The following is a 27928-nucleotide window of genomic DNA, read 5'->3' on the forward strand; positions in this document are numbered from 1 at the left end:
CCCTACACTGCACACTTGTAAGGCTTAGTACTTGTGAATGTTTGTGTCGGGAAACACTCACCACAGTATTAGAAAACAGAGCATAAAACAGAGAATTTTGAGTTCAGGTTGTATTGTGATGAGACCCTACATCTTTGCTAAATATAATGTCTAAAAAGCAATCCACAGTTTAACATTTGTCTTAATACAAAAAATGGGCTAAGCTAAGGCCCATTAAGGAACATCATGAGGCATAATTAAAAAGAAACCGTTTCCTCGTATAAGGCGAAGACGCGGCGACGAAATTCCAAAACAAAAAGAGCCAGCCACCATGTCGGAGCCGGAGACGGAACCGGCACCGGAAATAGTGACAGATATGGCCACGGAAACGGAGACGCCGAGGGAAGTGCCTGATGAAGAGGAGGAGAAAATACGCCGTCTGAAGAAGCTTGAAGAAGCTCTCGAAGCCAAATCTCTTCGTCGCATTATCAGTGCTTATCTCAAGTATATAGATTTTTTTTTTTTTACCTCAGCCTTATTCGGATTTTATACCGTTTCATACGTATTACCTGAAATGTCAATATATTTGAGGAGAATTGTCTGATTGATTGGAATTTCAAATCACAATTTCGGATTGGTACTGTGTTCTTCTTTTTAGGGTTTAGTAGTGGTGCTAAGTTATGGGAACTTGTTTTTGGCTGGATGTTCATGCTTATGACTCGAGAATACTTTGATTTCTAGGAATACTTTGATTTTTTGTTTTTTTTTTTTTGTTTTTTTATAGTGTAAGCTTCGCATTCAAGGTCATTACTTTTGGTTTTCTTACATTGTTTGTATTTGTAATCCGAGATTTTCTGATCAAATTTTGCATTTTTCATGGTTCATTTGAAGCCTCCTGTAGAAGTGTTTCGTAGGGCTGTCTAGTAATTTATGTTTAAAGGTTCTGCATCATTGACCTTTCCTTGTCTTTTGGAAATGTTTACAGTTATCCCGAGGCTTCAGAAGAGGATTTGAAAAGATGGGAAAGATCATATCGGAAGCTGTCTCCTGCACACAAGGTAGTTTCTGTTTCCTGGTTTCTAGCCTTGAGATATCTGATATGATTAGTAGAGAGAATAGTAGCATGTTCTACTAAAAATGGCTGTAAATGTTTTTTCCCATAGTTGCGTCTAGAGAAAAATGAAAGTTCTTGTTTCTGTTGTGTTTGTTATTTGTTATCTGTTGTGTTACCAGTTGATATTATGTTAATGATTTATTTCTATAGCATGATTTAGAATTTGAAATGCTTAACGAAGCATAGCGGTTAAGAGATCACCAAATGATTTAAAGTCAAAGTTGATATTTTTGTCGAATATTCTTTGTGTGCTTATGATTATAATAGAACTAACGAATTTCAGTGATGCCTTTTTCCTTTTCCAGGCATTGGTACCCCATTTCCCTATGAAGTTTCAGAGATTAAGAAGGTGAAATCTAGAACCAGTACATGTTTCAGTATAATCTTGTGTCACAGGCTCACTTGGATGATATTACAGAATTTTTTTTTTTTCTTTTTCTGTTATAGTTGCTTCAAAATTTTGCATATGATTAGTTGCTTCTTTGTTATTACTTTGGATTATGGAAGATTACTGATGCTGCTAAACGTTTGAATTAACTTTTGAAGTTAAATATAATATCTTGTCACAATAATGAATTGAGGTTAGGGACAGTCTAAACTTGTAACAAGAAAGTGTTTGGTGTTCGCATTATTGCATTTTCCTACTAAATATCTGACCTCTCAGAGATGATTTGAGTAAAGTAACATTTCATATTTGTCAACTCTGTCTTATGTATATTTCCTACTTTCTGATAGTTGGACTAGTTAAGTATTATTTTCCTAAATCTTGTTAGATTGATTTCTTGTTCAAGTGTTATTTTTATGATATACTTTTTTCTCATGCTTGCACACTAAACTCACTACTACGTCCGATTTAGTGTGAATTATTTGTATCCTGTCTGTGTTTGTTCCATATATCATAAGCGTAATGTTGTTTGAAATGTTAGTAAGTTGTTGAACTTTGTTGTTGCAGGTGTATATCGGCGAATTCATTTTTCATATTTAATATGCTTCAGGTCAGTTGCAGACTTTCTTCTTCTAATTTCCTTGGTGTTTCAATTACTTAATGCTACTCTTTTGGTTATATGATTTGTAATCTTTAATTGGAAATGCGCTAGAATATCTACAATTTATTACACATGTAATAATGTAATTCATAATTACTTGGCAGGCTTTTGATCCCCCTATAGACTTGAGTCAGGAACTTGATGGTTATGAAGGCTCAAATTCTGAATGTGCTCCACATGAGAAATACACTCTAGATGAAAGGCACGACTCTTCTTGTCAGCCGGCCTTGACCAATAGTTGTACATATCAGGAAGAAAGCAAACACATTCATGTACCAAAAGCAGGAGTGTCTGTCGAGGTCAGATCAAGTCAGTGGAACTATATATTTTTCATTTAGAATCTTTAATTTATTTGTAGATATGCAGGAGCTTCAAAGGAAGGAAGCTCATGATCATTCTCCCAAGGATCAGTCTGAAAATGATGGAGGCCAGTTGAATCATGACCATGGCAGTGTAATGCGAACACATACTTATACCTCTGTTCCTTTCAGAAAACGTGTTGACGATTCAGACAGCGTTCTACTGTCAAGCATAGGCTTTGTTGTGTTATTTTTGGATCATAGTTTATGTCTATAAAGTTGTCATAATTCATCCCTTTTTGTTTTTTCTATCTAATTCTTATGTTCTTCTATTCTTTCTTAGGAATTATGTGCATACCATGATTGGTTGGATTCATCAATACAGACACATGTTCCTCTAGTTGATGTAGATAAGGTATGGTTCTCACATTTACTATAGCTGATGATATTTATTTTTCTCATTCCTAGATAGTTCATAATTATATAAGTGCTCTGATAGTGTGAGACAATTCGTAAGGCATGCTGTTAAAAATCTATTCTCAATCTCTATTAGTCTATTAGGCAGTACAATTGAATATGCTTGTTGTGGTATTTCTCGCCAATATACACTTTATTTTCATGATTTTGTTGTATTCTAACACAGGTTCGTTGTATAATAAGGAATATAGTCCGAGACTGGGCAGCAGAGGTGACCATACTTTTGTTTGTCATTTTTATCTGACAATGACGTACTCAGATTCAATCTTTAATTTTATATTAAGTTTTGTGGTATATACTTTTTACTTACAGGGTCAGAGAGAACGAGATGAATGTTACAAGCCTATCCTTGAAGAGCTTGATTTGTTGTTTCCTGATCGTCAGAAGGAGAGGTACACCATGTTACAGCTAATTGTTCCTGAGTTTCGGGTCTCTGACCTCTTATCAATGCATTCTGAGTTTGTGGAAAAAAGTATTTTTTTGTCTTTTTTCAACATCCAACTCTGGTGGTCTGTTGTTGATCCACGAAGTTCCATTATAGAGACTTGACTAACGAGAGACAGGCCAATTGATTAATTTGATTAAGCACTTTTAGTACCTGCCACGTTCACTCTGCTTACAAAGTTAATTGTATGATTTGCAGCACCCCTCCTGCCTGTTTAGTCCCTGGTGCTGGACTTGGTCGTCTGGCCCTTGAAATTTCTTGTCTAGGTAGGCAATGCAGAAGTAATTTTTTTTGGTAGGTAATGATGATAGGAATATAACAATTCTGTACACTGGGACAGGTTTCATAAGCCAAGGAAATGAATTTTCATACTACATGATGATATGCTCAAGTTTTATTCTGAATTAGTAAGAGTTTCTTACTCTTTTAAAATCAACATTATCTTTTTATATTCCTTATATTTGACTTGTCTGTTTCAAATAGCGTCTCTTTGCCCCTTTTCTACATTGAGATTTATGGTCATCCATGTTGTTTAAGAAGATAGAAATCAGATTATCCCCTATTCAGTAATTCAAATCTTTTTATTTTTCATATCAGCCAACCTTTAAATTTTCAAACTGTTTATCTAAATTGCTCTTGAAGAGTCTACAATTTAGTTTCTTCTGTAATGTGTTTCTAAATTTAGTTAAGATAGCTTCCTTCTTTTGGTCCAGGTAAGAGTTTTGCTCAGCTTGTTTTCTTTTCTTTTTTCTATCAGTACGCAAGTCCCTGGTGAGTGGACAATATACCCCTGGATTCACAGCAACTGCAATTCGCTCTCGGACAATGATCAACTACGTCCTATTGCTATTCCTGATATTCATCCTGCAAGGTAGGCTTTATCGAACCGCTGAGAACTGGTCTATGGTTTTGGGAATGTGTTGGTAGTTTTAGGTGTAAAGACTTATCTGGTTTCCTTGTAAATTACAATGGAACTCAATCCAAAGGGATTAAGCAACTTTTATTGGTGATTTCATGTAGCTATATTCATTTGTGTCACTTTACAAAAAAGGTTTATGTAAAACTTTTGTGAGCAGTGCTGGAATAACGGAAGGTTTCTCTATGTGTGGTGGTGATTTTGTTGAAGTATACAATGAATCAACTCATGCAGGTAAGAACGGTGGCTACTTGCTTGTGGTTTTAAGCCAATACACCCATTTAATTGTCACCGTTGATACTGAATTTCAGGAATGTGGGATGCAGTTGTTACTTGCTTTTTTATCGACACGGCTCATAACATCATCGAGTACATTGAAACCATATCCAAGATCTTAAAAGACGGAGGCGTAATTTCCCTGTCACACTCTTTCTTTTCACCATTGATCTTTTCTTTTTTGCTCCTGACATATCTACAATAATTTTCCCTCAGGTTTGGATAAATTTAGGACCACTGTTGTATCATTTTGCAGACACATATGGCCACGAAAATGTAAGCATTGGACTTGTCTCACGATTCTTGCCATAACTGTGATATCACAATATATTTATTGTTTCTCCTTAGGAAATGTCAATCGAGCTAAGTTTGGAGGATGTAAAGAGGGTTGCTTCACATTATGGATTCGTGATTGAGGTAATCTACACTATGAAAATGACATGTACCAATAATAAAGCATTTCATGTTCTTCCACACTCAGTGTCTGTCCCAACATTTGCAGAAAGAAAGAACAATCGAAACAACTTACACTACAAATCCCCGAGCTATGATGCAGGTCAGATTTCTCATGTCCCTTTGGATTTGATTATTTAAACTCAGATTCCATCATCTGTTTCAATATTTGGGTGGTTAATTTGGGATCGAAAGGTGGATTAGTCTGTGATGTTGTGTTTCTATCTGTGCTGCAGAACCGATACTATACTGCCTTCTGGACAATGAGGAAGAAATGTGCAATATTAGCAACAACTTAACCCAATTTATTCTGGACATTTTTTTCCATCTTGATTTCTTTTGTTTTACTTTGATGAATTAATGGTACAATCTAAACTAATAGACTTATGTTATCGATTGATGAATAAAAAACCTTTGTACTCAACTTCGAGTTATCCATTTGCCAGCCTTTAGACTTCACTTATATGATCTTTGTCTTCAACATAATTTGGAGGTTCAGATATTGCAATGGCAGGGACTAGCTTAACAAAACAGAATAATTAAAGGCATTCACTTCTGAGTTCTGAGGCTTAGTATATACGAATGTCTGTTTCAAAAACGCTCACCAATGTTTCTCTCAAATTTTCATCTCGTGTATTAGAAAACAAAATAAATTTTGGTATAGACTAGGTGATTACATTACATAATAAGGGTAGGAACCTGAATATTGTTATATATAATCATAAACATTACAACATATGATATACCCTCTCTCTTTAAAAAATAACCGGTCTCTTTCTTAAACCGGCCTTTAGTCATCTGAAAAAAATCGGTTTAAATTAGGTTATTTCGTTTTCTTATTCACCTGAAAAATCGGCGACTTTCTTAAACCTAACTCTTTCTCAATGCCCTAGTATAAATAGGAACCTGAATTACGATACAAGATCATAACGCATACCCTCTCTTTTTGGTTTTCGTTCCTTGCGTACAAAGCCAACATTTTACTCTATTCCTTTCAGGTTTTATTCTGTTTGTGTTCTATTTTCTTCAAGAGATTCGATCACAATGGGAAAACATGAAGATCATATTGCTTCAGTGATGAGAAATATACCGGAGGAGATGATGAGAGAAGTTGTCGGAGAGAGGGTAAAGACCATGAACGTGAACCATACGGAATCACAAGCTGTTGAACCTGCGGCTTACCTTTACTCATGGCTGAGTAAATTCTGGGAGGTTCAAGCTGAGATGGCAGTGGCCAACAAAGAAAATGAAGAGGCGAGGATTTTAGGGGATGGGGTACCAAAGAAGACGAGAAGTCTAGGTGACCGATCATCTTCTTGTAGCACAGTGACAACGCCATGGATGCGTGAGATCGAAAACCAAAGATCAACTACTTCCATGAAACCAGTACTACCAAACCCTAATCTGCCTTCTTGCGTTAGAAGTCGGTCCAAGGATAAACGTCCGGTTGACGTGGAGGAGACAAGTCGCAGGAAACTTAGAGTTTTTCGTAGTTTAGAGGTGGAACCCGTACTACAAAACCCTAATATGGATTCAGAGTCTTCTCGCTTTAGGGGTCGGTGCAATGGAAAACGTCCCATTGACGTGGAAGAGAGAAGTCTTGGTGACGGATCGTCTTCTTCTATTAGGATGAGAAGAAGACCATGGATGCGTGTGACCGAACAACAAAATCCAACTACTTCCGTGGAACCAGTAGTACGAAACCCTAATCAGGATTCAGAGTCTTCTCGCGTTAGAGGTCGGTCCAAGAATAAACGTCCCATTTACGTGGAAAAGAGAAGCCGCAAGAAACGTAAAGTAGTTCGTGCTTTAGAGGTTGAACCGATTCAAATGACTCCACCGGAGTGGCTTTTCAACGTGATGAGGAGAGAAGAGAACGGCTACGATCCCAAGCTCATCTCAACTAGGAAACTGTTTCAGACTGATATCAACAAAGATCAAGCACGCCTCTCAGTCCCTTTTAGACAAGTGAAAACTCCAGACTTTTTGACAGAGCAGGAGACAATATTCATACATGAATATGCGATGAAGACTCGTGTAGAAGGTGTGAGTGTGGATTTGGTGGATCCTAACATGAAGAAGCATGCCCTTGACTTGAGGAAGTGGAAGATGAATGGAAACTGGATTTATACCTTCTGTAAAGGTTGGAACAATGTACTTGATGCTAATAGGTCCTTTAAGGTAGATGACGTCTATCCTCTCTGGTCCTTCCGATCTGGAAAAGGAAAACTCTGTTTTGCTCTCGTCCCTTCTCAGGCGACAAGTTCCAGCCACGTCGGCTGCTCCACTTCAAGAGAATCTGGCCGTGGAAACACTCTTACCGGCGGTGATGGCGCTTCAACCTCTGGTGAATCTGGTCATGTACCATTACTGGTTAATCCTCCTTCGCATCCGGCAAAAGATTCTACCCACTCCATCCAAGGCTGTTCAGGAGGGAGCAGCTCGAATTCTTCCTAATCATATTGTGCTTATTGCTTGAGCCACAAGTTAAAAAGGGTTTTTGGTTTTCAAGCAATTCTGGATATTAGCCTTTTTTTTTTTTTGGTTTTCTTTCCTTCCTTTTTTCTTAAGTAGATTGACATAGGAAGGTTTTGTTTCACAAGGTTTTAGAACAAGCTTACGAAAGTTAGTTTGGTATTATTATTTTTCTATTGCCTAAATATGACATTTTCAATGGTTGTTTGAATATGGCATCCAATCACAAATTGATAATGGTTGTTTAAATATGGCATTGTTTCCTTGCACCAGCACAAGCCGAAGGTATATATCTGATCTGTGTCAACAACATATTTCTTGCTGACATTTTCAAGCTCCTAATCTTAAAAGAAACATGCTACTTTGATATACTTTTTCAAGTTTTTTGACCCAAAAATAAGCTACTAACTAAATTAACTACAAATAATCCCACACAAATTTCAATCCAAAAGCCATATATCTAGTGCTGTATTTTTGAAGGCCTCTTAAGATCGTGCTTGCACAAGAGATTCCAGTCACTGATCAATTTGAGAAAGTAAGAGCTCCTCAAATGACATATGATAATGATCTTGATGATATGAAGAAGCAGTTGGTAGCTTTATATTTAAAGAAGAAAGAAAAAAACACACAGAGAGCAATCCATATGTTTGTACGTACCTCTGTACGAAAACGAGTATGGGATATGAACATTATTAGATCTAGGGTCCCTTCACTAATATATATCTGATTACCAAATAGACAATCATGGGTTTATTATCCGGAGTAAATTAATGGGTATCATCATCATCATCATCATCATCATATACGGTTATGTGATCTTTAAAAGGCTGTTTAATTTGCTTAATTTATTATAGGCGTAATGCATGCATTAGTAAAACTTGTGCATTATTGAGATTGTTGTTTAACCATAGCTTTTGGGTAAATTGGGAAAAGAGTATATGTATATTGACTTGGCTTTCTTTAAATCAAATATTTTCTTTATATCTCTATCTTCTTTTTTATTTTTCTAGGTGCAAAGTATACTCTGATACTACTTTTTTGTTTGGGTACCTAAACAAATACGTGACGAAAATAATTTGCATTTACGACATTGGTCGGTTCACCAAATAACCAAACTTCTCTAACTTTTCTCCTCTTAACTTATCTGGATATATATAGATTTAGATACGTACACTAGTTTAATCACAACTTGCGATTTACATTCTCACCTGATCTGAAACCAATACGTAAGCTGTTCCTTTATAAGAAAAAGTTACATGTGCCCTCTCGAAAATAAAGTTTTCGGATATTATATTTTATGTATATATTCTTAACGGAAAGGAGAATGCTTAGTTGTATAAATCTCAAAAGAAACTATTCTCAGAATAACAACATGTAGCTAGTATTCTGTTTACATTGTGTTAAGCTGTTTCTTAATTAATGAGTTTAGTCGACATTGCGACTTGTGAGAATTAGTTGTTCTGTTCTCTCTTTTTTCTTCACATGTAAATATTCCCATAGAGAAAGAACTAAACTTTTTGCTTTGAGAAAGAAAATACTCTTTAATTAATATTAAACAATAATGGAATAAAGCACTGCTGAATTTACCCTTCATGTTGCACATTCTAATGTTATTAAAAAGCCATATTCCTATATAGAGATAACAAAATATGTATGTGAATTTTTAATTGGTTAAAGTAAAATACGTGATGAAAACCAAGATATAGTTTCTTGATCAGTAATGAACTTCTGCAGTAGTAAGGATCCTAAACTCCATGTTCTAAATTATTTAGTAGGCCGTTAACTTAACAATAACAGCTCTTTATAAAAAATTGTCGCATTTACAATTATTAAACCTTAAAGGAGCTGAGTCATAATTATATTTATAGCGAAAATATACTAGTATATGTCATTTTCAAAAACTGTTGATGACCCGATCCTATCTATGCAAAAAGAAAAGCTTTGCGTTCACTAAACATTAATTATGGCGAAACCATCCAAATTTTGACACGTTAACATCGTGTTACAAAAAATGTCTTCACAATTATGCTGTCTTCATCACTTTCAACGAGACATTCTTCGGGAAAAACCATCTCAAAGTCTAATTTTACGAAAAAAAACAATATAAAAATAATTTCATTACCAATTTTACATTATATATCTCCTAAAAGAAAAAGAGAGAAAATTAGTTTTTAATAAGATTTATTTTTTCGTGAGTTTTCTAATAAGATATAAACCAAATAATTAAATTAATTAATATTACTATTCCTCGCATGGTAAATCATCAATTTATTCTTTATAGCATAATTTTATTTACACGTAAAAAAAAGAAAAGGAAGCTTCGTAGGCGTTTTCGTGCTTCGTCGTTGGAATACATTAATTTATAGAGACTTAGCGATTAATGCTACCTGACTACCTCTCACGCGGTTCTACTAAACCGACCTTCTCTTCCTAGGCTTTATATATACACATGACTACTTCTTCCTTTTCAATTATCAATCCATATCATATATACACACCTTTTCTCTACATACTATTTTCCTCTAGCTTTTCAAAGAGAAACTATACAATTTGTTCAAAGATGAGCCAATACAGCCAAAACCAATCTGCAGGTTTGTTTATACGTCTTCTTATGCTTCCTCAGTTTTCTTACAAATTTAGATTTTCATGTGTTATCAATCTCGCCATTATCATAATTTATAGACTTTTATGGTGTATATGTGTAATACTAATGTGAAATCATTTATAAATTATATATAGGAGCTTATACTTCGCCGCCAGTGTCTACCGGTCCCTACGTGGCACCGCCACCTCCTCTAGGTTACCCTACAAACGACACAAGTTATGCAACGGCGGCTCCGGTCGAGACAAAGACCAAGGGTGATGGATTCTTGAAAGGCTGGTTAGTACTGTTATATTTGATTTATTTATTTAGTACTGTTATATGTTATGGAAGCTCAACGTGACAGGTCCTGCTCGTTTGGTTAATATAACGAACCTGATCGATTATTGTGTGTTGACACTTAAAAGACTGATAATTTTTTTGTCTGTTGTTCTAATAATGCAGTCTTGCGGCCATGTGTTGCTGTTGCGTCCTCGACGCCTGCTTCTGAGCTCGGAGGGCTTTGATGGTGTTTATTTGATTGTTTTATGCAAATTATCTATGATTGTATTTTGCTTTTACCCAAATTTGTATTTTGGGGTTCGAGATTAGCTAGCTTTTGTCTTTTGATATTTGGTATATCTATTTGTTAATTCATTTTCTTAATTATTACTCTTTGGTTTGAATTGCGGAATTTATTATCTTAATATATCAATCTTATTAGTTTTTACGCATACATCCCATAAAATCATATGCTAGATTACAGTGCTGACTTTTTTACCGCTTAGTCAACTTGAACTCGAAATCAATATACAAGTACACTATTAAGTCAAAAAAGTTTTTAATAAAAGGGAAACTATAAATTATATGTACGTATTGGGGTGAGGTTACAAACACTGAAACCCCCTAAAAGTCACTAACACAAAAATCGAAGGTGAATCCGGGAAAAATAAGGACAATGACTGAAATGTCTAACGCCGGTAAAACTGCGGTGATTGTAAAATCCATCGACTATGGTCACGACCAAAAAATCCTTCAGTTTACTGTCTGCTTGTTGGATCCAAATGTTTTAAATAGGAGTGTCTTTTTTTTTCTTACGTGAAGATTTAACCATATTTTTTATTTTATTTTTAAAAAATGTACTTGTTCAAGTTTTTTAGTGAAAGTCAAGATTTATAGTGAAAATATATATACATGCAAAAATGCTTGCGTTCGCTAGATAAGTATCGGCGTCGATGAAATGAAAACCATATACATCGTCTGATAAATATATACTAATTTCTCTATTGCAAACTTTTTCAATCTTCATCATCACTTTCGAGTTTCGACAGAACCAACTCAAATTAATTTTAACAATTTGACTTCATCACTTTGAACAGGTTTACTAATTTCTTCTTGTTAATACGGGAATTTTTTTATAATATATAAAATCCATATCATGTAAGAATATTTAATATTTAATACTAATAATTTCAATATCACAAACTATGAAACAAAACATATATTTTCATTTCTATGTTATATCACAAATAAATTAAATTTTTTAAAAAATCAACTAAAATATTAAAATTAAAAAGGATACTTCCTTCGTGGCCGTTATCTCGAGGGGTCGTCGTTGGAATAAATATCGGAAGACTTAGCAGTTAATGATATCTGCCCTTGCCCTCACGCGGTTCCTACTAATACGACCCTTCTCTTATTATTCTTCCCTACTTACATGAACATGACTACTATATATCTTCAGTTACATATATCATTTCAATTCATATCATCTCTTCTTACATACTCTTATCCTCTACATATACTTTCAAAGAAGAATCTTAATTATTCTGTTCGAAGATGAGCCAATCCAGCCAAGACCAATCTGCAGGTTTGGTTTTATATTTCTTTTCTCTTCTTTTTTTTTACTACAAAATTAGCATCTTGTTATGTGTCATCAATCTCGTCATGCAAACATCATAGTTCTAGTGTTTTATTGTTATAAACCTTAAATGTCAAATATGTGTGTTACTTAGGAGCTTATCCTCAGCCGCCAGTGTGTACTGGTCCCTACGTGGCACCACCACCGCTCGGTTACCCAACGAACGACACAAGTCATGCGACTCATCATGCCACTGCGGCTCCGGTCGAGACAAAATCTAAGGGTGATGATTTCTTGAAAAGCTGGTTAGTTTTTCTCTCTGTCTAATTCTTTTTTTTTTTTCAAAATTTTTTACGGTGGCTCAGTCAAATATTGAATCGGATAGGTTTTTGTGTGTTGAAACTTGACATATTGATAAATTTGTTTTCTTTTTCTTTTCTTTAAATGCAGTCTTGCGACCTTGTTGGCCTGTTGCGTCATCGACGCATGCATCTTCTGAGTTCGGCGGAATTCGATTGTTTATTTGCTATTTCATGTAAAATAGATTTTTTTCATTGTACTTTTCTTTTAACCAAATTATATTTTGGGATTGGCTTATGACATTTGGAACTCTTATTTGATAGTTTATTTTTTTTATTATTTGGTTTGTAATTGTGGAATTTATTATATAAAAATTGTGGGAGTACTTTCATATCTTTAGACTTCTGCCTATAATTTTCTCCGATCCGGCACCTATGATCAGCCGTTGATAATATATGTGTAAGACGTAAATCATTCTTATCAAGTAGAATGAAACTACTCATCTTTAGTTGTTATTCTCAAAGTCAATAGAGACCACCTCACTTGATGAGTTTCTAATCTTTGATATTTTAGATTTTCTTTTACACATATATTAAAATGGCTAATCCTATAACCGTTTCATCATAATATCCAAATTTTCATTTTGGCGGAGAAGAAATTTGTACCTTGCAACTTACCCAAAATTGTCAAGTTGTCAACTGTGTTAAGTCAAAGTAACATCGCTTTAGACTCTCATGCCTAAAAGCCTAAAGGGGCAAGTCTATTTAAAAAATTATTTTATGTTAATGTGTAAATAAATGGGTTACAAGTAGTAGAGTCGGTCTTGAAAGTGAAAGACGGAAACAACAACAAAATTTAATTTCTCTTAAAATAATGATCCTTATATTATATCTTACCAAGTCTCTTCAGTTTGAGATTCTTAATCAACGGTTATAGATATTGCGCGGGACCTCATGTTAATTTTGATATATAGGTGGGATCATCAAGTCATCATGTATGGTATATGTGGTAGTCTTTGAATTAGACTTTTATATTTTCAGATTTGACGTAATCTCCATTGGTCAAACTTGTGCATGGGGAATCTGTCGTACTACATATATGTTTTTTTTCTCTCTTTTGATAAAATTTGAGAACCTGTCGTATATATATATATTGACTTTATCTTTATCTTCATAAAACTTGGCTTAGTTTAATTTGTTGGATAATTCCAAGTGACTTGGGGAGCAAGTCAAGGGATTCACAAACATGATCTAGATAAGGGCAAGTTATTTAGATAAGGCTTTGTGTTGTTTTCCTAATCTAATTAGGATTAAGGTGTTGTCTTGGTTCTATAAATACTAAGCTTGTGAAGAGATGTTTCACAAGACTTGAGAGGAGATTTAGTTTTTGAGTAGTTTTCTAAATCAATAAGAAAGGTTGTTCTTATATTTCTCAAGCACATATAATCCTAGATAATTTTGTTCCTCCACTTTAGGATGAAATGCATAATAACGCGTTATACATGATCATCTTCTTTTCCTTTGGTCCAATTATTTTCTTATATCTGTTACTTTTTGGGTGTAAATTTAACTTGATATAGCTACGCAAATACAATAATACGTGACGACTATAAAGTGAGAAACAATGGCACGTACGGTTGGTTCACCAAACAAACCAAACTTCTTTCGCTCCTCTGAGTTGTCTGAAATTAAGATTTAGATATACACTACCCTATAATTTGTGATTTACATGTCCACCTACAATTTGAAATTAAACAACAAAAGTATTTTTAATTCTTCATAAGAAAATTTTATCCCGAAAATTAAAGTTATATATGTATAGTATATTCTAAATGGAAATAAAGAAAATATTAGTTGTAAATCTCAATAGAAATTATCCTCTCTGATATACTTACTTTGTTAAATTTACATTAGTCAAAATTTGTAAGGTTTAACTATTGTTATCTCTTTTTCATTAACATGTAAATATTCCCATGAAGATAGAAAGAATATAAACTCTTTATTAATCAGGAAAGGAATAAAACCAATGCTGAATTTTGTCATTAATGTTGCATATTCTATGAGGTTATCTAAAAGCTTCTGTATGAGATATATATTGATATCATCATATCCAATCATAATGTCCTTTCCAATAATAATAGTATCTTTCTGTAAATTGCAATATAAAATATTTGATTAACTTTAAATCTATAAAAGAATAGTAGAAATCAAGTAGTTCAAAATTTTTAAAAAAGGGTAAAAAGCAAGTGAAAATTGAACAATATAAACATAAAATTTAATATATATTATTAAGTAATGTAACACGTTTTTGAATGTTGATATAACACGTTTTTGAATGTTGATATAAGACGAAATTGGTAACATTATGATGCTTATTTATTGGTTAATTTTGAATTTACATTAAGGAACAAAAGGAAGATTCGTAGCCATGCGTCATGTCATCATCTTTGGAATAAAAGTTTCGAAGACTTAGCAATTAGTGCTATCTCTCTCACGCGGTTCCTCCTCCTATCTACCAAAACCGACCTTCTCTTTTTTCTTTCTTCCCTTTACCTCTCTCTCTCTATATATATATATGTACATGACTAATACATCTTCATTTCAATTCATATCATTACACCTTTCTCATCAATCTCTATAGAACAATACTCTTCTCCTCTTTTTAATTACTCTAACTAATCTCGTTCGAAGATGAGCCAATACAGCCAAAACCAGTCTACAGGTTTGTCTTCTTTCTTACTAGTTAAGCATCATATTCGTATGTTGTCATCATTCTAATCATATTTCTTGATCAGTTTCATTTATATGGTAATAATCTAACAGTACGTCAACATATGTATAATTTCAGGAGCTTATCCTTCGCCTCCAGTGTCTACCGGCCCTTACGTGGCACCGCCACCTCTTGGTTACCCAACTAACGACACAAGTCACGCTACGGCTGCTCAGGTCGAGACTAAGCCCAAGGGTGATGGATTCTTGAAAGGCTGGTTAGTCCTCTCTCTCTCTCTCTCTCTCTCTCTCTTTCTCTTTTTAATAGTATAACCGGGCACGCACGTTTTGGTTAACTATCAAACCGGATCGGTTATTGTGTGTTAAAACAGTGATTAATTTTTTTTTCTTTTTCCATTGAATGCAGTCTTGCGGCCATGTGTTGTTGTTGTGTCCTCGACGCCTGCTTCTGAGGACTTAATTCGGTGGTGTTTTTTTATTTGATTTCTCATTGTATTTTTGCTTATTACATTTTGGGATTTGATTAGCTTATGCCATATGGTACTTCTAATTTTTTTAATTCATTTATATTATCAGCAGTCTTTGTAATTTACCATCTTATTATGAATAAATATTTTTCTTCTCTTACACATCTAAACCATGCTCGACTTTTCAATTTTGACTTTATGACCGATTAGTCAACCTGGACTCGAATTCAATATAATAACACTATCAAACCAAACTTATAAATAATTAAAACTATTGGGGTGAAATAACAAACACCGAAAATTCCGATGCGTATAAATACATTCACGATAAACCCTCAAAATTACTAACTCACGGAAAAAAACGAAGGCAGCTCCGAGAGAAGAGAGCGACGATGGTGAAATGTATGAAGCCAGGAAAAGCTGTGATCCTCTTACAAGGACGATACGCCGGTAAAAAGGCGGTGATTGTGAAGTCCTTCGATGACGGTACCGGCGAGAAGCGGTTCGGTCACTGTCTCGTCGCCGGTTTGAAGAAGTATCCGAGCAAAGTCATCCGTAAAGATTCGGCCAAGAAGACGGCGAAGAAATCGCGCGTGAAGTGTTTCGTCAAGGTCGTTAACTACCAGCACGTGATGCCTACGCGCTACACTTTGGATTTGGACCTTAAGGACGTTGTCTCCGGCGAAGCGATCTCTTCCAAGGATAAGAAAGTGACGGCTCTCAAGGAAGCCAAGACTAGGTTTGAAGAGAGGTTTAAGACTGGCAAAAACAGATGTTTCTTCACCAAGCTTAGGTTTTGAGTCTTAGTCTTAAAGTTTCAATTTTGCTGATTAAAGTTTCAATCTTTCAATGTTTTCTGAAATTTTTGTACTTGTTGTTTAGGTTTTGATCTAAATTCAGTATTTGATGGTAATAATTATTCAACTTTGATGATTAAAGTTTCAATTTTGATACATTTTTTTGGTTAATGAAACACAATTTTATATAGAAATGAAGAATTAATCTAGAATGATACAACAAGAATCAAAAATTTCAAGGAGCTTTGGATCGTTTCGCACATAACCATTGCCTTGATGTTTGGAGGTCATCTTCTACGCTCATTGGGACATGCCATGTTCCATCTTCAGACTCCTGCATTATCCATCAACCATAATCATTATTGCTAAATGCAGACGAACACTTTTGAGGTAGAAATAGAAATGTGAGCGTTGTTGACCTGTATAACAATGGAGTATGGAGGTGGCATGTGTAGTGTGAGTCCATTTTCTCTCGTGACAGAGATCCGCACCTGCAACATTGGAATCCAATACAATCAAAGTTTCTATATGCAGACATACATACATTGACGCATGTTATATTTTTTATATTATACCTGATGCTTCTCTTTCCACCTTGGGAAGAAACTATTTCCTAGTAGTTGGAAGAGATGGTCTCTCATCTCGTCGTTTGTCACCAATAAACACTTGCAAGTTACAGCTGCGTAAAGCCAATACCTGAAACCAATGATTTCAAATAAGAAATGGTTTTGTCTTTTAGGGATCATTCATGGTCAATGCAGTCCACAGACTTAAAAAAAACAAGCAAATGCAAATACCAATCATCGTTTGAGCCAGGAGGAGTAGCATAGAGAGCACCAGCGTTTTTCCATTTCTCTAGCAAGGCTCTGTTTTTAGGATGGGTAGCTGGACCTCCATTCACACGACTCTTGTGCAGGATCACAAGTGGTAATCTTTTCGACGGACTTATTTGTTGACATCTTTGGACAGTATTGTTAAGCTAGAGGCGAGAGATAGAGTCGCATTAGTTATAAAGTTATGGTCTTGAGACTGGCACTAGAATGAAATAAGAGTAGCTAAAAATCACCTGGAAGAAGCTGAAACTCCGCTGGTTGACTAAGCCCATGTTGGCTCCGTCAATGACTGCATCAAATGGTCCATGTCTTTCCAGCCATTCCTGCGAGCCCAACCCAAACCTTTTTCAGCTTTGCTTCTAGATAGAGTTTCACTACAATCCATTATTATTACCTGAAACTGATTGAAATTAGCCTTGACTTCTTTTTCACAGGCCAATCGGGTCAACGATGCAGCGAATGTTTCTGTCTCAACCGGATTGATATCAATACAAACAAGCTTCTCTTTGCAACATTTACACACACCATTCTTATCCATCTCTGTTCTTTTCACATTCCAGTTGCCAGTCCCAAGCCATCCTTGTCCATGCCACCCACCACCACCACTCACAACCGCATCTCTTATTTTCTTCAAATCCCATTTCTTAACTCCAGCTTTTGCTGCTGCTTCAGATTTAAACCAGTCCTCAATCGTATCAAAAGTCGATTTGGAAACTTGTCTCACCAAATCTCTCAACCGCTGTAACGTCTCATAGACCTTGTCTGCGTTCTTTGTATCCATACTAACTTTCAAAACAGCAGCAAGCTCAGGCTCTTCAGGGACTACATCTGATTCAATCATGTGGGCATCGACTTCATAAGCTTTGTCTGCATCACCCTTCCTACAGAAACCAAAAAGAGCTGGTCCATAGGATCTCAGCCGTGGTTGAATACCAAAGGCCTTCATCTGTTTCACCATATCGAAAGCCATTTCCGGGTCATCCTTTGCAACGGCAAGTCTAGCACCATTTGTGAAAGTTGCTTCATTGGGAACAACTTTGTCAACAATCATCTGCTTAAATATATCAAAACCCCTACTAAGACCTGGATTTGGAGAAGAATCTGTTGTTGCCTCAGCCAACGAGCATACATAGAGCAACACATTATAATGGTACTGGCTGAGCTGAACGCTATTGCGTCTTGCCTCATCATACAAGCGAAGAGCTTCCAAGACATCACCTTTCCTGGAGCACATATCTAGCTTTTGTTTCAACATTGCTTCAGGAGACTGTTGAATAGCTTTCTTCTTCGCTTTCTTCGATAAGTTTCCGGAAGGTGAAGCTGCTGATTGTTTAGCAGCAGCGAGGGGAAGTGTGCATAGATGTCTGCTACGTTCAACAAAAAAAAGTCGTCTATCACGGGTACCTTTGATAAGTAAGGAAGTTTGGTACCAACGAAAAGAAGAAAAACTAGGATGATGGAGATGAACAGATGGGACTTTGTGCATCATTGAAAATAAAGGACAACACGCCCGAGAAAATGAAGGAGAAAAACAAGTTACACGCAGCATAACTCTGCTCTCAAGCTGTTGAAGAATTAATTTTCAGCCCAATTCATCTGCGAGAGACAGTACAAAAATATTCAAGAGTTAAAAAACGAGTTGTCTTCTTCACTTAGTCTAAGCATATAAAAGCTCTATACATTATCGAGAAAAAGCAATAAAATCTTCAAGAAAAAACAGTAACAGAAAATACAAAATCTACAACCTTTGTATACGGCCAATTTGCAATATATCCGAAACTTAGTCCAAGAACAAAACTTTAGAAAAGGGTTATGGAAGAATGTGAATTTTCAGTCTACAAAGGAATGAAAATGTGGAGAAACGTCAAAATTGCTCATTGGGTAATATCGTCGAGCAGGTTGAAGGCAAAATAACTTAAGAAATTTAGGAAAAAGAACTTACTTCGCGCCAGAGAGGAACTTTCTTTCTGGTGGGAAAATTGGAAAGGATAAAAAATACGACTTTGGTCGGCACAGCTCCTCCTTCAGGATTCACCATGGATTATCTCCAAGGTTAACAGATTGAGATATAAGAGTTTGGATGCTACATTCTAACGACATCGTTTAGTTTCTTTTGAGTTTATTACTATCCATTGAAGCCCAATAACGGCCTAAATATTTACAATGGGCCTTTTAAGAAAAACGTTAGGGTTTGGAGGAGGGGTTTTAACATGCTTGGTTTAGAAAAAACCCACGACAAATCAAACTTCCATTTCAATGAATGAGAAAACAAGAGTATGGCAATGGAACAATGTGAATAGCCAGTATCTATCTACAAGCTACAAGCACGAAAACAGTGCGTGTAATGTCTATGTCATATCTACAGAAGCTTTGTGATGAATTAGCAGCATGAGAGATCCTTCCACTGATGGTGATGAATGATGATCAAAGAATGTGAAGATGTCAACAACTGCAAAAAGTAGCAGTCACCATTCTACAAGAGCTTGTAGTAGCAGTCACGTCCTGAGAAGAGAGTTCGGTAGTTTCTTCCACATGGACAGTTGATCTCAACCACAAACGCCTCGCCGACTCTATCCACTTTCACACCTTCTTTACAGTCTCTCTGTTGGTCCTCTTGTACTACCTCATCTTGTGCCTGCACCGCAACAAGACAATCATTTGTACTTCAGAGATTATAAGAGACAAGTGAGCAACTCAATGAAAGACATGTTCTCTCAACCAATACGATTCTCCCAAATGCATTTCATCAGATACATTCCATTGAGTCTCCATGAGATTAGAAGAGTCGAACCTTGGGACTGTCGTCTTGTTTCACAGAGGAGACTGCTTCCCCGTACTTAAGGAGCTTGTTACACCACTGATCCAATTCACGAACTCCATCCTTGATAACATACAGCATCTGCCATCATCACCACCTTGAGTTAAAGCTACACAGAACATTTCTACTTGGAAAGACACAAGTCAAGTTTATCTCTATACGATCAGCCAAGAAACTGAAACTTGGTTTTCAAGCCTACCACAATCCATAAATCGCAGAATTCTCAAATGAATCAGGTAACAGAACCTGGTAAAAGACTAAAGGAATATTTCTAACCTTATTGGCTTCAGAGCTTTCTGGATTGACAAAGTCACCATCAGGAATTGGATTGAAGCGAGAAGATCGGAGAAGAGCCTTGGAGGAAGGTGCCGGCGAAACATCAGAGACGGACCTCCGGAACATCGGTGGACGTGGCGGGAGAGAAGGGACGTTACCCGAAGACGGTGATGTTTCTTGAGCGACGCCGTTTCGTGTATTACCCGACCCGAGTATAGATCCAACGGGCGAAGCAAATGTATCGGATAAAGATCGCTTGTAAAGAGGCGAACGGATTCGATTCGGGTTGAGTTCAACTACCGGAAGCGGAATCTTAGAATATCCCATCATATTCGCGTCTTCTTCTTCTTCCTCAGGTCGTGGAATAAACAGTTTCTTGCGTCTCGGCTCGTCAGCCTCCTTCGATTCCGGCGATGGACGTTTCACGGGGCTGGTTATCGCGGTGGCTGAAGATGAGCCGAAAGACCCGTACGATTGAAACTGCGGAGGAGACGAGTTCGCACGGCGGCGATCGGAGGAGTTCCCGAAGCTGTTGAGACGAAGGAGGGAGAGATCGATTTCATCTTCGTCAGGATCGTAGGTACAATCCGTTTCTTGGGAGTTATCGATTAAGGTTCCTAGAGTTTCCGCCATGTTTAGTGTCGTCATCTTGGTCTCAATACTGTGTTAAAGCTAAGCGCGAAAGAGAGAGAAATGAGAAGTTGAGGAAAGAGACGATCACCGGCTCTGGAGTTGGGTTTATATATGGAGATACGGGTCGACTGAACCGAGTTTGTAAACCAAACCAGTTTAGTTGGATAAATATCAAATTAACTTCACCTTTCATTTTAATTTAATAAAATATAGCTGAACAATTGCTTGACCTACAAGCAAGGACTGGTACAAACAAAATCCCCAGACCCATGAAAAACAGAAACCAACGTCACAAGCAAATATAAGCAGAGAGAAGCATATTCACGCAAAGCTTCACAAGTTCTGCTATCAAAATTCAAAAACCCCCAATAAAAATAAAACAAATGAAGAAGGAGAGATCTTCACTTCGAATATGAACATCACATTCCACGCTGAGAAGACGAGACTAGTACTTTTTTCCAAGGATTATACCAATGATAACAGAAACAAGAGCCACACCAGTTATGATCTTCACTGTCATGAGATGCGACGTTGAGGCTGTTTGAGTAGTAGTAGTAGTAGTAACATTGCTCGAAGAAGAAGGAGATGCATCTGACTTCTTTTTGCTCTGACGTTTAGTTGGAGAAGAAAAGGACAAGTCAATGTCTCGAGATTTAACACTTACATCCCTCGCCTCCGTTTCCTGCAAGTTTGGTTTTTGATTATTAGCAATTATGCTTTGAGGATTTGAAAACTAGGCAGTTTAACCATAGTACAATGTTTCTTCCCTAAATATATGCATCTTATGTCATTTTCCCTCTAGATGTTATCAATCAAATAGAGTTCAGCGCAGAGATATTATGACTAACCTTAACTTTAGCATCCGCAAGCTGCACTTTCTGTTCAAGATCTTTGACCATTGATTCAAATTCAGCGGACGCCTTTTTCTTAGCTTCAATCTCTTCTTGTGATTGCTTTAATGCAGACTCAAGCTCTGACTGCTTCTTGGAGTGTGCTTCTTTCTATATCCACGAAAACGATTTCAGAGTTTAGTGACATAATGAGGGAAGATGGATTGACTTTTATTTTTATTTTATTTTATCATAAAACTTAAGAGCTCTAAAGTAACCAGAAAAAGTAATCTGAGATCTATGAAGTTCAAACAAAAGAAAGATTATTAACCTGTTCAGCAAAGGAATTCTGAGTCACTTGAATCTCTTTCTGAAGCTGGAGCACTTGCTCATTGAGTACATCTCGTTCACCAGCAATATGTTCGTGTTCCTGCAGTTTTGAGGTCAGTTCCGCCACTTTTACAGAAGCAGCTGCTGCATTTTCAACCTGTAGAAACATCATCAATCAGTAAACCAATACTTTTATTTTATGTCCTTAATTATGATATAGATAATTTCGTCTGTTGGAGGTGAATGCCCTACATTTTCTTTCAACTGAGCTTTGACCTCTGACAAGGTTTTCTGAAGTTCTTCAAAATGGGATTCCAGAACGGACTTTTCAGCAGCCACAACCCTGAGCTTCTCAATCTCGGACACCAGAGTATCAGCTTTAGAGCTCTCTATGGTTAGTTGTTCTTCAAGCTTTGCAATAACTGACTGGAGCTCATCCTTGGTACTCTGAAACATTGCATTGACTTGGTTGTTTTCCTCAGCGTGGGAAGAGATCTGCAGCACAAAGAGGTGTCATATTCTCAAGATTGCATACTAAAAACTGTGGCACTGTTGAAGGTAATTAAAACATGTTTTGATTCGGGGTGTTACCTGAGACTGTAATTTCTCCCCTTCAGAGGTAAGCTGCTTTGTTAGATCTTCTATTGTCGTTTTTGAAGCCTGAAGCGCAATGGCTGTTTGCTCCTTCTCAGCCTCCAAGGCAGAGAGCTTCGTCTGCAACTCGTTGGCCTCTGACCCATGATTGGCTAGTTCCTGGTTCAGCTTTAAATTCACCTCAGCCAGATCCCCGCTTTCTTTCTCAAGCCCCTGGCATTTGGCCCCGAGCTCCTCAATAGTAGATTCAAGATTCTTTAATTTTGATAGAGTCTCGTCAAGCTCAACTTTTCTAGTTTCTGCAACTTCTGATGCTTCATGAGCCAGCTTTTTGTACTCTTCCATTTGGTTTTCATGTGCTTTTAACTTTTCAACCAAGTCATTAGATTCTGTTTCTTTCTGATTAAACTTTTCAATTGCCTCTTCTAACCTTTTCAATGCAGTTTCCTTCTCGACTGAACCAGAACCAATTAACCCCTCAAGCTCGTGAATTTTGATCTTGAGCTGGTTGTTTGTCTCTGCTAGTAGTTCATTCTCTGATGATGACTGCAAAGATTTTTCTTGGGCCTGATCAAAATCTTGTTTGAGTTTCTCATTAACTGATTCTGCAGCTGCAAGTCTTCCCAAAGTCTGTTCAAGTTCTTCTTCTAAAGACGAAGATTTGCCAGATGCTTCAGCCAACTGCTCTTCATATGATTGTATTCTGCCTTCCAAGTCTTTCAACTTCTCAGTCAAAGAACTGGCCTCTGAATCTTTGCTAGTGAAATCCTCCATTGCCTTTTGAAGTCTATGTTCTGAGTCTTTACTTAAAGACTGATGCAAAGCTTCAAGCTCCATGTTTTTCGTCATTGCTTCATCTATTTCTCTTCCTTTCTGCTCAAGACTCTCTTCAGCAGACTTCAGTTTCTCCATTACTTCGCTTTCCCGTAAACCAGAAGTTTTCAGATCATTTTCAATACTCTCCAACTTTCCTTGTGTGACATTCAATTCACTCCTGAGGCCTTCTAACAGATTCTCAGACTCACTGATCTTCGTACTGAGCTCATTTACTGTATCTTCTAGTTTTGTTTTCTCCCCCATAACAACATTTAGATTTTCTGTCAGTTCTTTCTCAGTCTCAGTTGCAATGTTTAAAGCAGCTTCAAGGCTCGAACTTTTCACTTGAAATGCCTCAAGTGTGGATTGAAGCTCAGCCACCTGACCCACGTAACCTTTGGAATCTGCTTCAGTTTCCGCACACTTCTTCTCAAGCGAGCTAACCTGCTCCTCAAGTTCCTGAATTCTGTATTTTTCTGTCTGGAGGAGAAGCTCTAAGTCTTTCAATCTTCCTTCTGCGTCTTCATGTTTTGACTGTGATGTTTGACACAGACCTTCTAGTTCAATGCTGCGCTGATGAGTTGTATTAGCACGGTCTTCATGCTCTGCACCCTTCTGCAAAGCGGTTCTCAAATCTTCTTCAAGCTCTGAATTTCTTGCCGATAGTTGGTTCAGAGATGATTCCAATCCAGATGCTTTTTCCTGGTATTCCTGCATCTGACTGGTCACCTGTTTCTTCTCTTCTTCGACAACATCAATAGCAGTTTTTAGTTCAGATGCTTTCACAGACAGTTCTTTCAACTCCCGTTCTGTATCACTGCTTTTCAGCTGCAATAAGTTCAGTTGCTGCTCAAGCTCCACGTTCTTTTGTTCAGCTGCAGTGAACTGTGTCTCCAGCTCTTTTATCTGTGATCTGGCTTCTTCTGCTGCTTGACTAGAGGACCGAACAGCATCTTCTAACTCAAGATTCTTCTGGGTAGCAGCTGCTGCTACAGATCCAGCTTCCGTATGAAGCTCCTCCAGCGATTTCAGTTTCTGTTCATGTTCAGAGTTGTTTGACAAAGCTTGAGACAGAAGAGCATCAGTTTTGGAGAAATTCTCCTCTGAAGTTTTCAGTTTCTCTTCTAGTTCATTGCAGACCTCTTTTAATTTTCCTGCATTACTCGTGATCTCTGCTACATTTGCTTCAAGCGCTTCTTTTCCTTTCAACACTTCAGCTAGCTTCTCATTTGCAGTTCTCAGCTTTTCTTCTTGGTCTCTCAATACGGACTCCAGCATTTCCTTCTCCTTGAGTTCTTCCGCAAGCTTTGAATTAATACCTTCCTGTTCAGAAAGTTTAGCCTGAAGATCTTTGATCTGAACATCCAAATCCTGGAGAACAGATAACTCTTCCTTGAACTGAGATTCGGAAGCTTTCTTCTGCTCAAGTTCCTGAGTCAATTCATCAATGAGGGTTTCTGTGGAAGACACCTTTTGTTCCGTCTCCAACAAACGAGATTTCGAAAGTGCCAATTCCTCTTGCACTGCAGCTAATTCTCCCGCACTACTCTTTAAGGCCGCTTCAACTTTTTCGTTTTCAGAAATCCTATTATTCAGCTCCTTGATTTCTTGTTGCAAGGACGCCATTTTTTCCTCCATTTCCTTGGCACTTTCTTTTGTGGATTCAAGAAGCTCTGCAAATTCTAACGCCTTCTGCGTCTCAGAGTCGGCATGAGAAGCACTTTGCTTATGCAGCTCTTCAAATTTCTGAGCCTCTTCAGCTGACCGATTTAGCCCCTGCTCCAGCTCTATCAACTTCTTTCTGGAGCTCTCAAGCTCTATACCCAACGCATCAAAAGCTTCCTTAACTTCAGTTAGTTCCTTATCTTTGGCATCGTGGGATTGCAAAGCCTCTTCTAAGGACTTTAACTGTGAGCTGTGTCTCTCTTCCCCTTCAACAATTTTCTCTTGTTGCTTCTTTTGGACAACTTCAAGATCTCCGTGCTTCTTTTCCATTTCTTCTAACTTCTCTTTGGCAGACAAAAGCTCATCCTTCAAGTGCGTGTTCTCAGATTCATATCGTTTTAGTTCCCCTGCTACTCTTTCCAATTCGAGCTCTAGTTCTTTCGCCTTTTCTTGTGATTCATGTAGTTCTCTTTGTGAACCACTCGAGCTTCTTTCAACTGAAACTTCCTTTTTCTCTTCAACAGGAACATGCTCTGCTTTCTTGGCATCATCCTTGGAATCAAACGCTTCCTTCTCAACTTTTATAAATTCCCCATCGTCCTCTTCCTTCTCTTCCTTTGGAATTTCTCCATTCACAGCCTGAAATAGGACTATACTTTAATATTTCCACAACAAAACTTAAATGTTTGATCCTACTACTAAGAAGCTTGATGGACAGACAGGAGATTCAGTAAGTGAAAACAAGTAAAATCAATTCAAGACTCGCATCACTATACAGAATTTTCATAGTCACGCAAACAGATAATTCTGCAAAACTGAACACTATGATCATTACCTTGACGGAAAAATCAACTGTCTTAAGGTCATCAGCATCACCTTTCACTACAGGGACCTCGGAACTTGCTACTTGAGTTGGTTCCTCCATCTTATGATCGAGCAGTTACGATTAATTTTGATTCTGCAGAATAGAAAAAAAGAAGAAAGATATCGCATGAGAAGAAATCCGAAGATGATATACTTCTACTTATATCAGATTTCAGAATTCTTTACATCAAAAAAAAAAAAGAAGAAAACAGTAGCTTGCAAGTAAGAGATTGAAAACAATCAAGATAAGATATTTATTGCAACAGTCAACAAGTATACATCATCTCTCATTACAACTATTTGAAATACCAATTCAATAAAAGATTTCTAATTTGATTTGGTTTAGCCCTTTGTTTTATAAAAGGACAAAGTTTTAAATCAGAAAAGCTAAGGAATCCAAAACAATAAGGAGAAGACAAAGATCAATAGGTATTATGGGTGCTGGCATGTGATGTTATCAGAGTTTGGATCTGTTTTAATAGCCAACAAACTCTACCATGATACAAATGAATAAAGCATACTTATTAATATAAATAAATACCCTACCAAACAAACTAAAGATAAGTAAGGTGTAAAGTGCCCACCACCAAAACCATCAGCATCAAAGTTTCTTTCTTTTTGTATAGAGAATTGCTCTGATGTTATATAAGAAAATATAAACAGAGGCTTTAATTATGCCATAACAAAGTATCCAAACAATTATTAAGCAAATTATAATAAACTAATCTTATTATTATTAGACATATAGAATAAATTGACTATTGTATTGTAGGGAATGAAAAGAATCATAAGGTACGCCGACCAGATGCAACGATGAATCATGGGCCAGTGGTTTTGTAACAAGAAAACAAAGACTATATATTTTTTTGTTTTATACTTTTTTAATAGTAGATCATACAAAACATTTGCTTAAAAAAACAAAAGAACCAAAGCAAGTCCTCATTAAAAATATAAATCTCAAGAGGAAGAGTAAACCATATATCTATGCTGATGGATCAACAAACATCATTTTCGCTTGATCCAATATCCAACCAAAATTTTCATTTTTCTAAGCAATTGTATAAAAACCAAGAATATTCGATCAAAAGAGGAACTTTTCTAATATTGGATAAGTTTTTTTCTTGATTTGTCAAACATAATTATTTGGTCCAAGTCTAATCGTTTGCCTAAGTAGATAAAGACATAAATAATATTTGGTAAGGTTGCAACTTGCAAGTAAGCTTTTTATTTTTCTCTTTTTTGTTCGTTCAAAAGTTGCAAGCTTAACACCACCCAACAAACAAATCATGCTCCTCCTAATCACCATGTATAAAATATTCAACAGTATGATCTGGCTATTTCGAAAAAGACGATGATTAGTATAATACTGTTTTCTAAAGAACCTACCACTAAACATTCCAAGATGTTTACTTCGTTACCAAAATCCAAAGAGATGAAACGATTCGAACTCTGATGAACTTCAAAATCCGTTCACAGAACAAAATGATCATGACTTTAAACAATACTAGAATCTGATTTGATGATCAATCTGAAGTTTTTTACTGTAGGAGAAGAGATTTATCGATTTAGTGATAGATCTAAGCACATAGAGACAAGAAAAACTTGGATCAATCAATCTCAAAATGAAAACAAATCATAGTAGAACTAAGAAGAAGACGAAGCAGCCAGCACACAACAGAACTTTCTAACAGACTAAGGATCTGAATCGATTACTAACCCACAGAAACAAATAGCGAAGTAACGCAACAGAATCAGGAGGATCAAATATTAAAAAAAAAAAAAAAAAACAGAACATGAATTTCAAAAGTGCTTACCAAGTGAAGAAGCTGCTGAATCTGAGATTGAACTCTGTTTTTTTCCTTAAATATTCAGAATTTTAATCGCAGCTGGAGGAAGAGAAAAAAATGCAGAAAGAGAGAAAAAGAGTAGATGATGACGAAAAATGCAAATTTGGTGTGTGTGTGTGTGTGTGAGAGAAAGAGGAAGAGAATCTTTTCTTAGGGTTTATAAAGCGAGAGAGTGAGTGTAGGGTCGTCGTCGTTTCATATTATTAT

General features: G+C 36.5%; 9 protein-coding genes across 12 annotated transcripts; 6 read left to right on the forward strand and 3 right to left on the reverse strand.

The window, feature by feature from the left end:
* Window positions 1-264: 264 nt before the first annotated feature.
* On the forward strand, window positions 265-5439 carry LOC17889505 (carnosine N-methyltransferase). 3 transcript variants are annotated; one of them, XM_006296442.2, is made up of 18 exons: window positions 265-483; window positions 965-1037; window positions 1399-1442; window positions 2046-2088; window positions 2244-2438; window positions 2506-2592; window positions 2782-2853; window positions 3082-3126; window positions 3228-3307; window positions 3559-3626; window positions 3701-3767; window positions 4118-4231; window positions 4437-4510; window positions 4588-4685; window positions 4769-4828; window positions 4901-4969; window positions 5055-5108; window positions 5242-5439. In XM_006296442.2, exons 1-18 carry the CDS (start codon window positions 311-313, stop codon window positions 5302-5304), a joined length of 1479 nt encoding a protein of 492 aa, XP_006296504.1. In that variant the 5' UTR covers window positions 265-310; the 3' UTR covers window positions 5305-5439. The 3 variants fall into 3 exon arrangements, with proteins under 3 accessions (XP_006296504.1, XP_023639841.1, XP_023639842.1); XM_023784073.1 differs by lacking the exon at window positions 2046-2088 and having other exon boundaries at window positions 1399-1404; XM_023784074.1 differs by lacking the exons at window positions 3559-3626; window positions 3701-3767.
* Window positions 5440-6648: 1209 nt separating this feature from the next.
* LOC17888185 (putative B3 domain-containing protein At2g27410) lies at window positions 6649-7462 on the forward strand. The gene is given in 2 exon segments (XM_006296374.2): window positions 6649-6704; window positions 6706-7462. Coding segments are annotated over 2 exon segments (813 nt in total).
* Window positions 7463-9941: 2479 nt separating this feature from the next.
* Window positions 9942-10791, forward strand: LOC17888266 (cysteine-rich and transmembrane domain-containing protein WIH1). Its single transcript, XM_006295216.2, has 3 exons — window positions 9942-10071; window positions 10220-10361; window positions 10527-10791. Exons 1-3 carry the CDS (start codon window positions 10041-10043, stop codon window positions 10570-10572), a joined length of 219 nt encoding a protein of 72 aa, XP_006295278.2. The 5' UTR covers window positions 9942-10040; the 3' UTR covers window positions 10573-10791.
* A 1047-nt stretch (window positions 10792-11838) lies between these two features.
* On the forward strand, window positions 11839-12617 carry LOC17889328 (cysteine-rich and transmembrane domain-containing protein PCC1). Its single transcript, XM_006295295.2, has 3 exons — window positions 11839-11931; window positions 12077-12227; window positions 12373-12617. Exons 1-3 carry the CDS (start codon window positions 11901-11903, stop codon window positions 12419-12421), a joined length of 231 nt encoding a protein of 76 aa, XP_006295357.1. The 5' UTR covers window positions 11839-11900; the 3' UTR covers window positions 12422-12617.
* Window positions 12618-14826: 2209 nt separating this feature from the next.
* Window positions 14827-15582, forward strand: LOC17888920 (cysteine-rich and transmembrane domain-containing protein WIH1). Its single transcript, XM_006293349.2, has 3 exons — window positions 14827-14943; window positions 15070-15208; window positions 15358-15582. The coding sequence occupies exons 1-3, from the start codon at window positions 14913-14915 to the stop codon at window positions 15401-15403; spliced, it is 216 nt and encodes a 71-aa protein (XP_006293411.2). The 5' UTR covers window positions 14827-14912; the 3' UTR covers window positions 15404-15582.
* Window positions 15583-15752: 170 nt separating this feature from the next.
* On the forward strand, window positions 15753-16242 carry LOC17887604 (60S ribosomal protein L27-1). Its single transcript, XM_006293333.2, has one exon. The coding sequence runs from the start codon at window positions 15811-15813 to the stop codon at window positions 16216-16218; it is 408 nt and encodes a 135-aa protein (XP_006293395.1). The 5' UTR covers window positions 15753-15810; the 3' UTR covers window positions 16219-16242.
* Window positions 16243-16320: 78 nt separating this feature from the next.
* On the reverse strand, window positions 16321-19087 carry LOC17888190 (proteinaceous RNase P 1, chloroplastic/mitochondrial). Of its 2 annotated transcripts, XM_023784825.1 has the most exons (8): window positions 18991-19086; window positions 18794-18883; window positions 17443-18644; window positions 17282-17371; window positions 17013-17194; window positions 16791-16911; window positions 16635-16706; window positions 16321-16549 (listed from the first exon to the last, which is right to left on the reverse strand). In XM_023784825.1, exons 3-8 carry the CDS (start codon window positions 18595-18597, stop codon window positions 16451-16453), a joined length of 1719 nt encoding a protein of 572 aa, XP_023640593.1. In that variant the 5' UTR covers window positions 18598-18644; window positions 18794-18883; window positions 18991-19086; the 3' UTR covers window positions 16321-16450. The 2 variants fall into 2 exon arrangements, with proteins under 2 accessions (XP_023640593.1, XP_023640592.1); XM_023784824.1 differs by lacking the exon at window positions 18794-18883 and having other exon boundaries at window positions 18991-19087.
* Window positions 19088-19283: 196 nt separating this feature from the next.
* Window positions 19284-20837, reverse strand: LOC17888048. The gene is made up of 3 exons (XM_006294611.2): window positions 20143-20837; window positions 19840-19947; window positions 19284-19683 (listed from the first exon to the last, which is right to left on the reverse strand). Exons 1-3 carry the CDS (start codon window positions 20788-20790, stop codon window positions 19522-19524), a joined length of 918 nt encoding a protein of 305 aa, XP_006294673.1. The 5' UTR covers window positions 20791-20837; the 3' UTR covers window positions 19284-19521.
* Window positions 20838-20940: 103 nt separating this feature from the next.
* LOC17890352 (flagellar attachment zone protein 1) lies at window positions 20941-27840 on the reverse strand. The gene is made up of 7 exons (XM_006293504.2): window positions 27689-27840; window positions 25846-25968; window positions 22527-25649; window positions 22188-22430; window positions 21937-22092; window positions 21624-21776; window positions 20941-21457 (listed from the first exon to the last, which is right to left on the reverse strand). The coding sequence occupies exons 2-7, from the start codon at window positions 25933-25935 to the stop codon at window positions 21221-21223; spliced, it is 4002 nt and encodes a 1333-aa protein (XP_006293566.1). The 5' UTR covers window positions 25936-25968; window positions 27689-27840; the 3' UTR covers window positions 20941-21220.
* Between the last annotated feature and the right edge of the window lie 88 nt (window positions 27841-27928).

The sequence above is a fragment of the Capsella rubella genome, unplaced genomic scaffold (assembly GCF_000375325.1).
Source record: "Capsella rubella cultivar Monte Gargano unplaced genomic scaffold, Caprub1_0 scaffold_4, whole genome shotgun sequence".
NCBI classification, from domain to species: domain Eukaryota; kingdom Viridiplantae; phylum Streptophyta; class Magnoliopsida; order Brassicales; family Brassicaceae; genus Capsella; species Capsella rubella.

What these genes read in the sequence shown, in the direction of transcription:
- LOC17889505 (XM_006296442.2), top strand. Translation starts at nt 311, where the DNA reads ATGTCGGAGCCGGAGACGGAACCGGCACCGGAAATAGTGACAGATATG. An exon ending in AAGCAGGAGTGTCTGTCGAG is followed by an intron (nt 2,439 to 2,505) that starts GTCAGATCAAGT and finishes GTAGATATGCAG; the next exon opens with GAGCTTCAAAGGAAGGAAGC. An exon ending in CCTGATCGTCAGAAGGAGAG is followed by an intron (nt 3,308 to 3,558) that starts GTACACCATGTT and finishes TATGATTTGCAG; the next exon opens with CACCCCTCCTGCCTGTTTAG.
- LOC17888266 (XM_006295216.2), top strand. Translation starts at nt 10,041, where the DNA reads ATGAGCCAATACAGCCAAAACCAATCTGCAG. An exon ending in CAGCCAAAACCAATCTGCAG is followed by an intron (nt 10,072 to 10,219) that starts GTTTGTTTATAC and finishes AATTATATATAG; the next exon opens with GAGCTTATACTTCGCCGCCA. An exon ending in GATGGATTCTTGAAAGGCTG is followed by an intron (nt 10,362 to 10,526) that starts GTTAGTACTGTT and finishes CTAATAATGCAG; the next exon opens with TCTTGCGGCCATGTGTTGCT.
- LOC17889328 (XM_006295295.2), top strand. Translation starts at nt 11,901, where the DNA reads ATGAGCCAATCCAGCCAAGACCAATCTGCAG. An exon ending in CAGCCAAGACCAATCTGCAG is followed by an intron (nt 11,932 to 12,076) that starts GTTTGGTTTTAT and finishes TGTGTTACTTAG; the next exon opens with GAGCTTATCCTCAGCCGCCA. An exon ending in GATGATTTCTTGAAAAGCTG is followed by an intron (nt 12,228 to 12,372) that starts GTTAGTTTTTCT and finishes CTTTAAATGCAG; the next exon opens with TCTTGCGACCTTGTTGGCCT.
- LOC17888920 (XM_006293349.2), top strand. Translation starts at nt 14,913, where the DNA reads ATGAGCCAATACAGCCAAAACCAGTCTACAG. An exon ending in CAGCCAAAACCAGTCTACAG is followed by an intron (nt 14,944 to 15,069) that starts GTTTGTCTTCTT and finishes GTATAATTTCAG; the next exon opens with GAGCTTATCCTTCGCCTCCA. An exon ending in GATGGATTCTTGAAAGGCTG is followed by an intron (nt 15,209 to 15,357) that starts GTTAGTCCTCTC and finishes CATTGAATGCAG; the next exon opens with TCTTGCGGCCATGTGTTGTT.
- LOC17887604 (XM_006293333.2), top strand. Translation starts at nt 15,811, where the DNA reads ATGGTGAAATGTATGAAGCCAGGAAAAGCTGTGATCCTCTTACAAGGA.
- LOC17888190 (XM_023784824.1), bottom strand. Translation starts at nt 18,597, where the DNA reads ATGCTGCGTGTAACTTGTTTTTCTCCTTCATTTTCTCGGGCGTGTTGT. An exon ending in CTAATTTCAATCAGTTTCAG is followed by an intron (nt 17,372 to 17,442) that starts GTAATAATAATG and finishes TTGGGCTCGCAG; the next exon opens with GAATGGCTGGAAAGACATGG. An exon ending in GGTGGAAAGAGAAGCATCAG is followed by an intron (nt 16,707 to 16,790) that starts GTATAATATAAA and finishes CCAATGTTGCAG; the next exon opens with GTGCGGATCTCTGTCACGAG.
- LOC17888048 (XM_006294611.2), bottom strand. Translation starts at nt 20,790, where the DNA reads ATGACGACACTAAACATGGCGGAAACTCTAGGAACCTTAATCGATAAC. An exon ending in AAAGCTCTGAAGCCAATAAG is followed by an intron (nt 19,948 to 20,142) that starts GTTAGAAATATT and finishes TGATGATGGCAG; the next exon opens with ATGCTGTATGTTATCAAGGA. An exon ending in AACAAGACGACAGTCCCAAG is followed by an intron (nt 19,684 to 19,839) that starts GTTCGACTCTTC and finishes GTTGCGGTGCAG; the next exon opens with GCACAAGATGAGGTAGTACA.
- LOC17890352 (XM_006293504.2), bottom strand. Translation starts at nt 25,935, where the DNA reads ATGGAGGAACCAACTCAAGTAGCAAGTTCCGAGGTCCCTGTAGTGAAA. An exon ending in AGAATTCCTTTGCTGAACAG is followed by an intron (nt 21,777 to 21,936) that starts GTTAATAATCTT and finishes TCGTGGATATAG; the next exon opens with AAAGAAGCACACTCCAAGAA. An exon ending in TTGCGGATGCTAAAGTTAAG is followed by an intron (nt 21,458 to 21,623) that starts GTTAGTCATAAT and finishes CCAAACTTGCAG; the next exon opens with GAAACGGAGGCGAGGGATGT.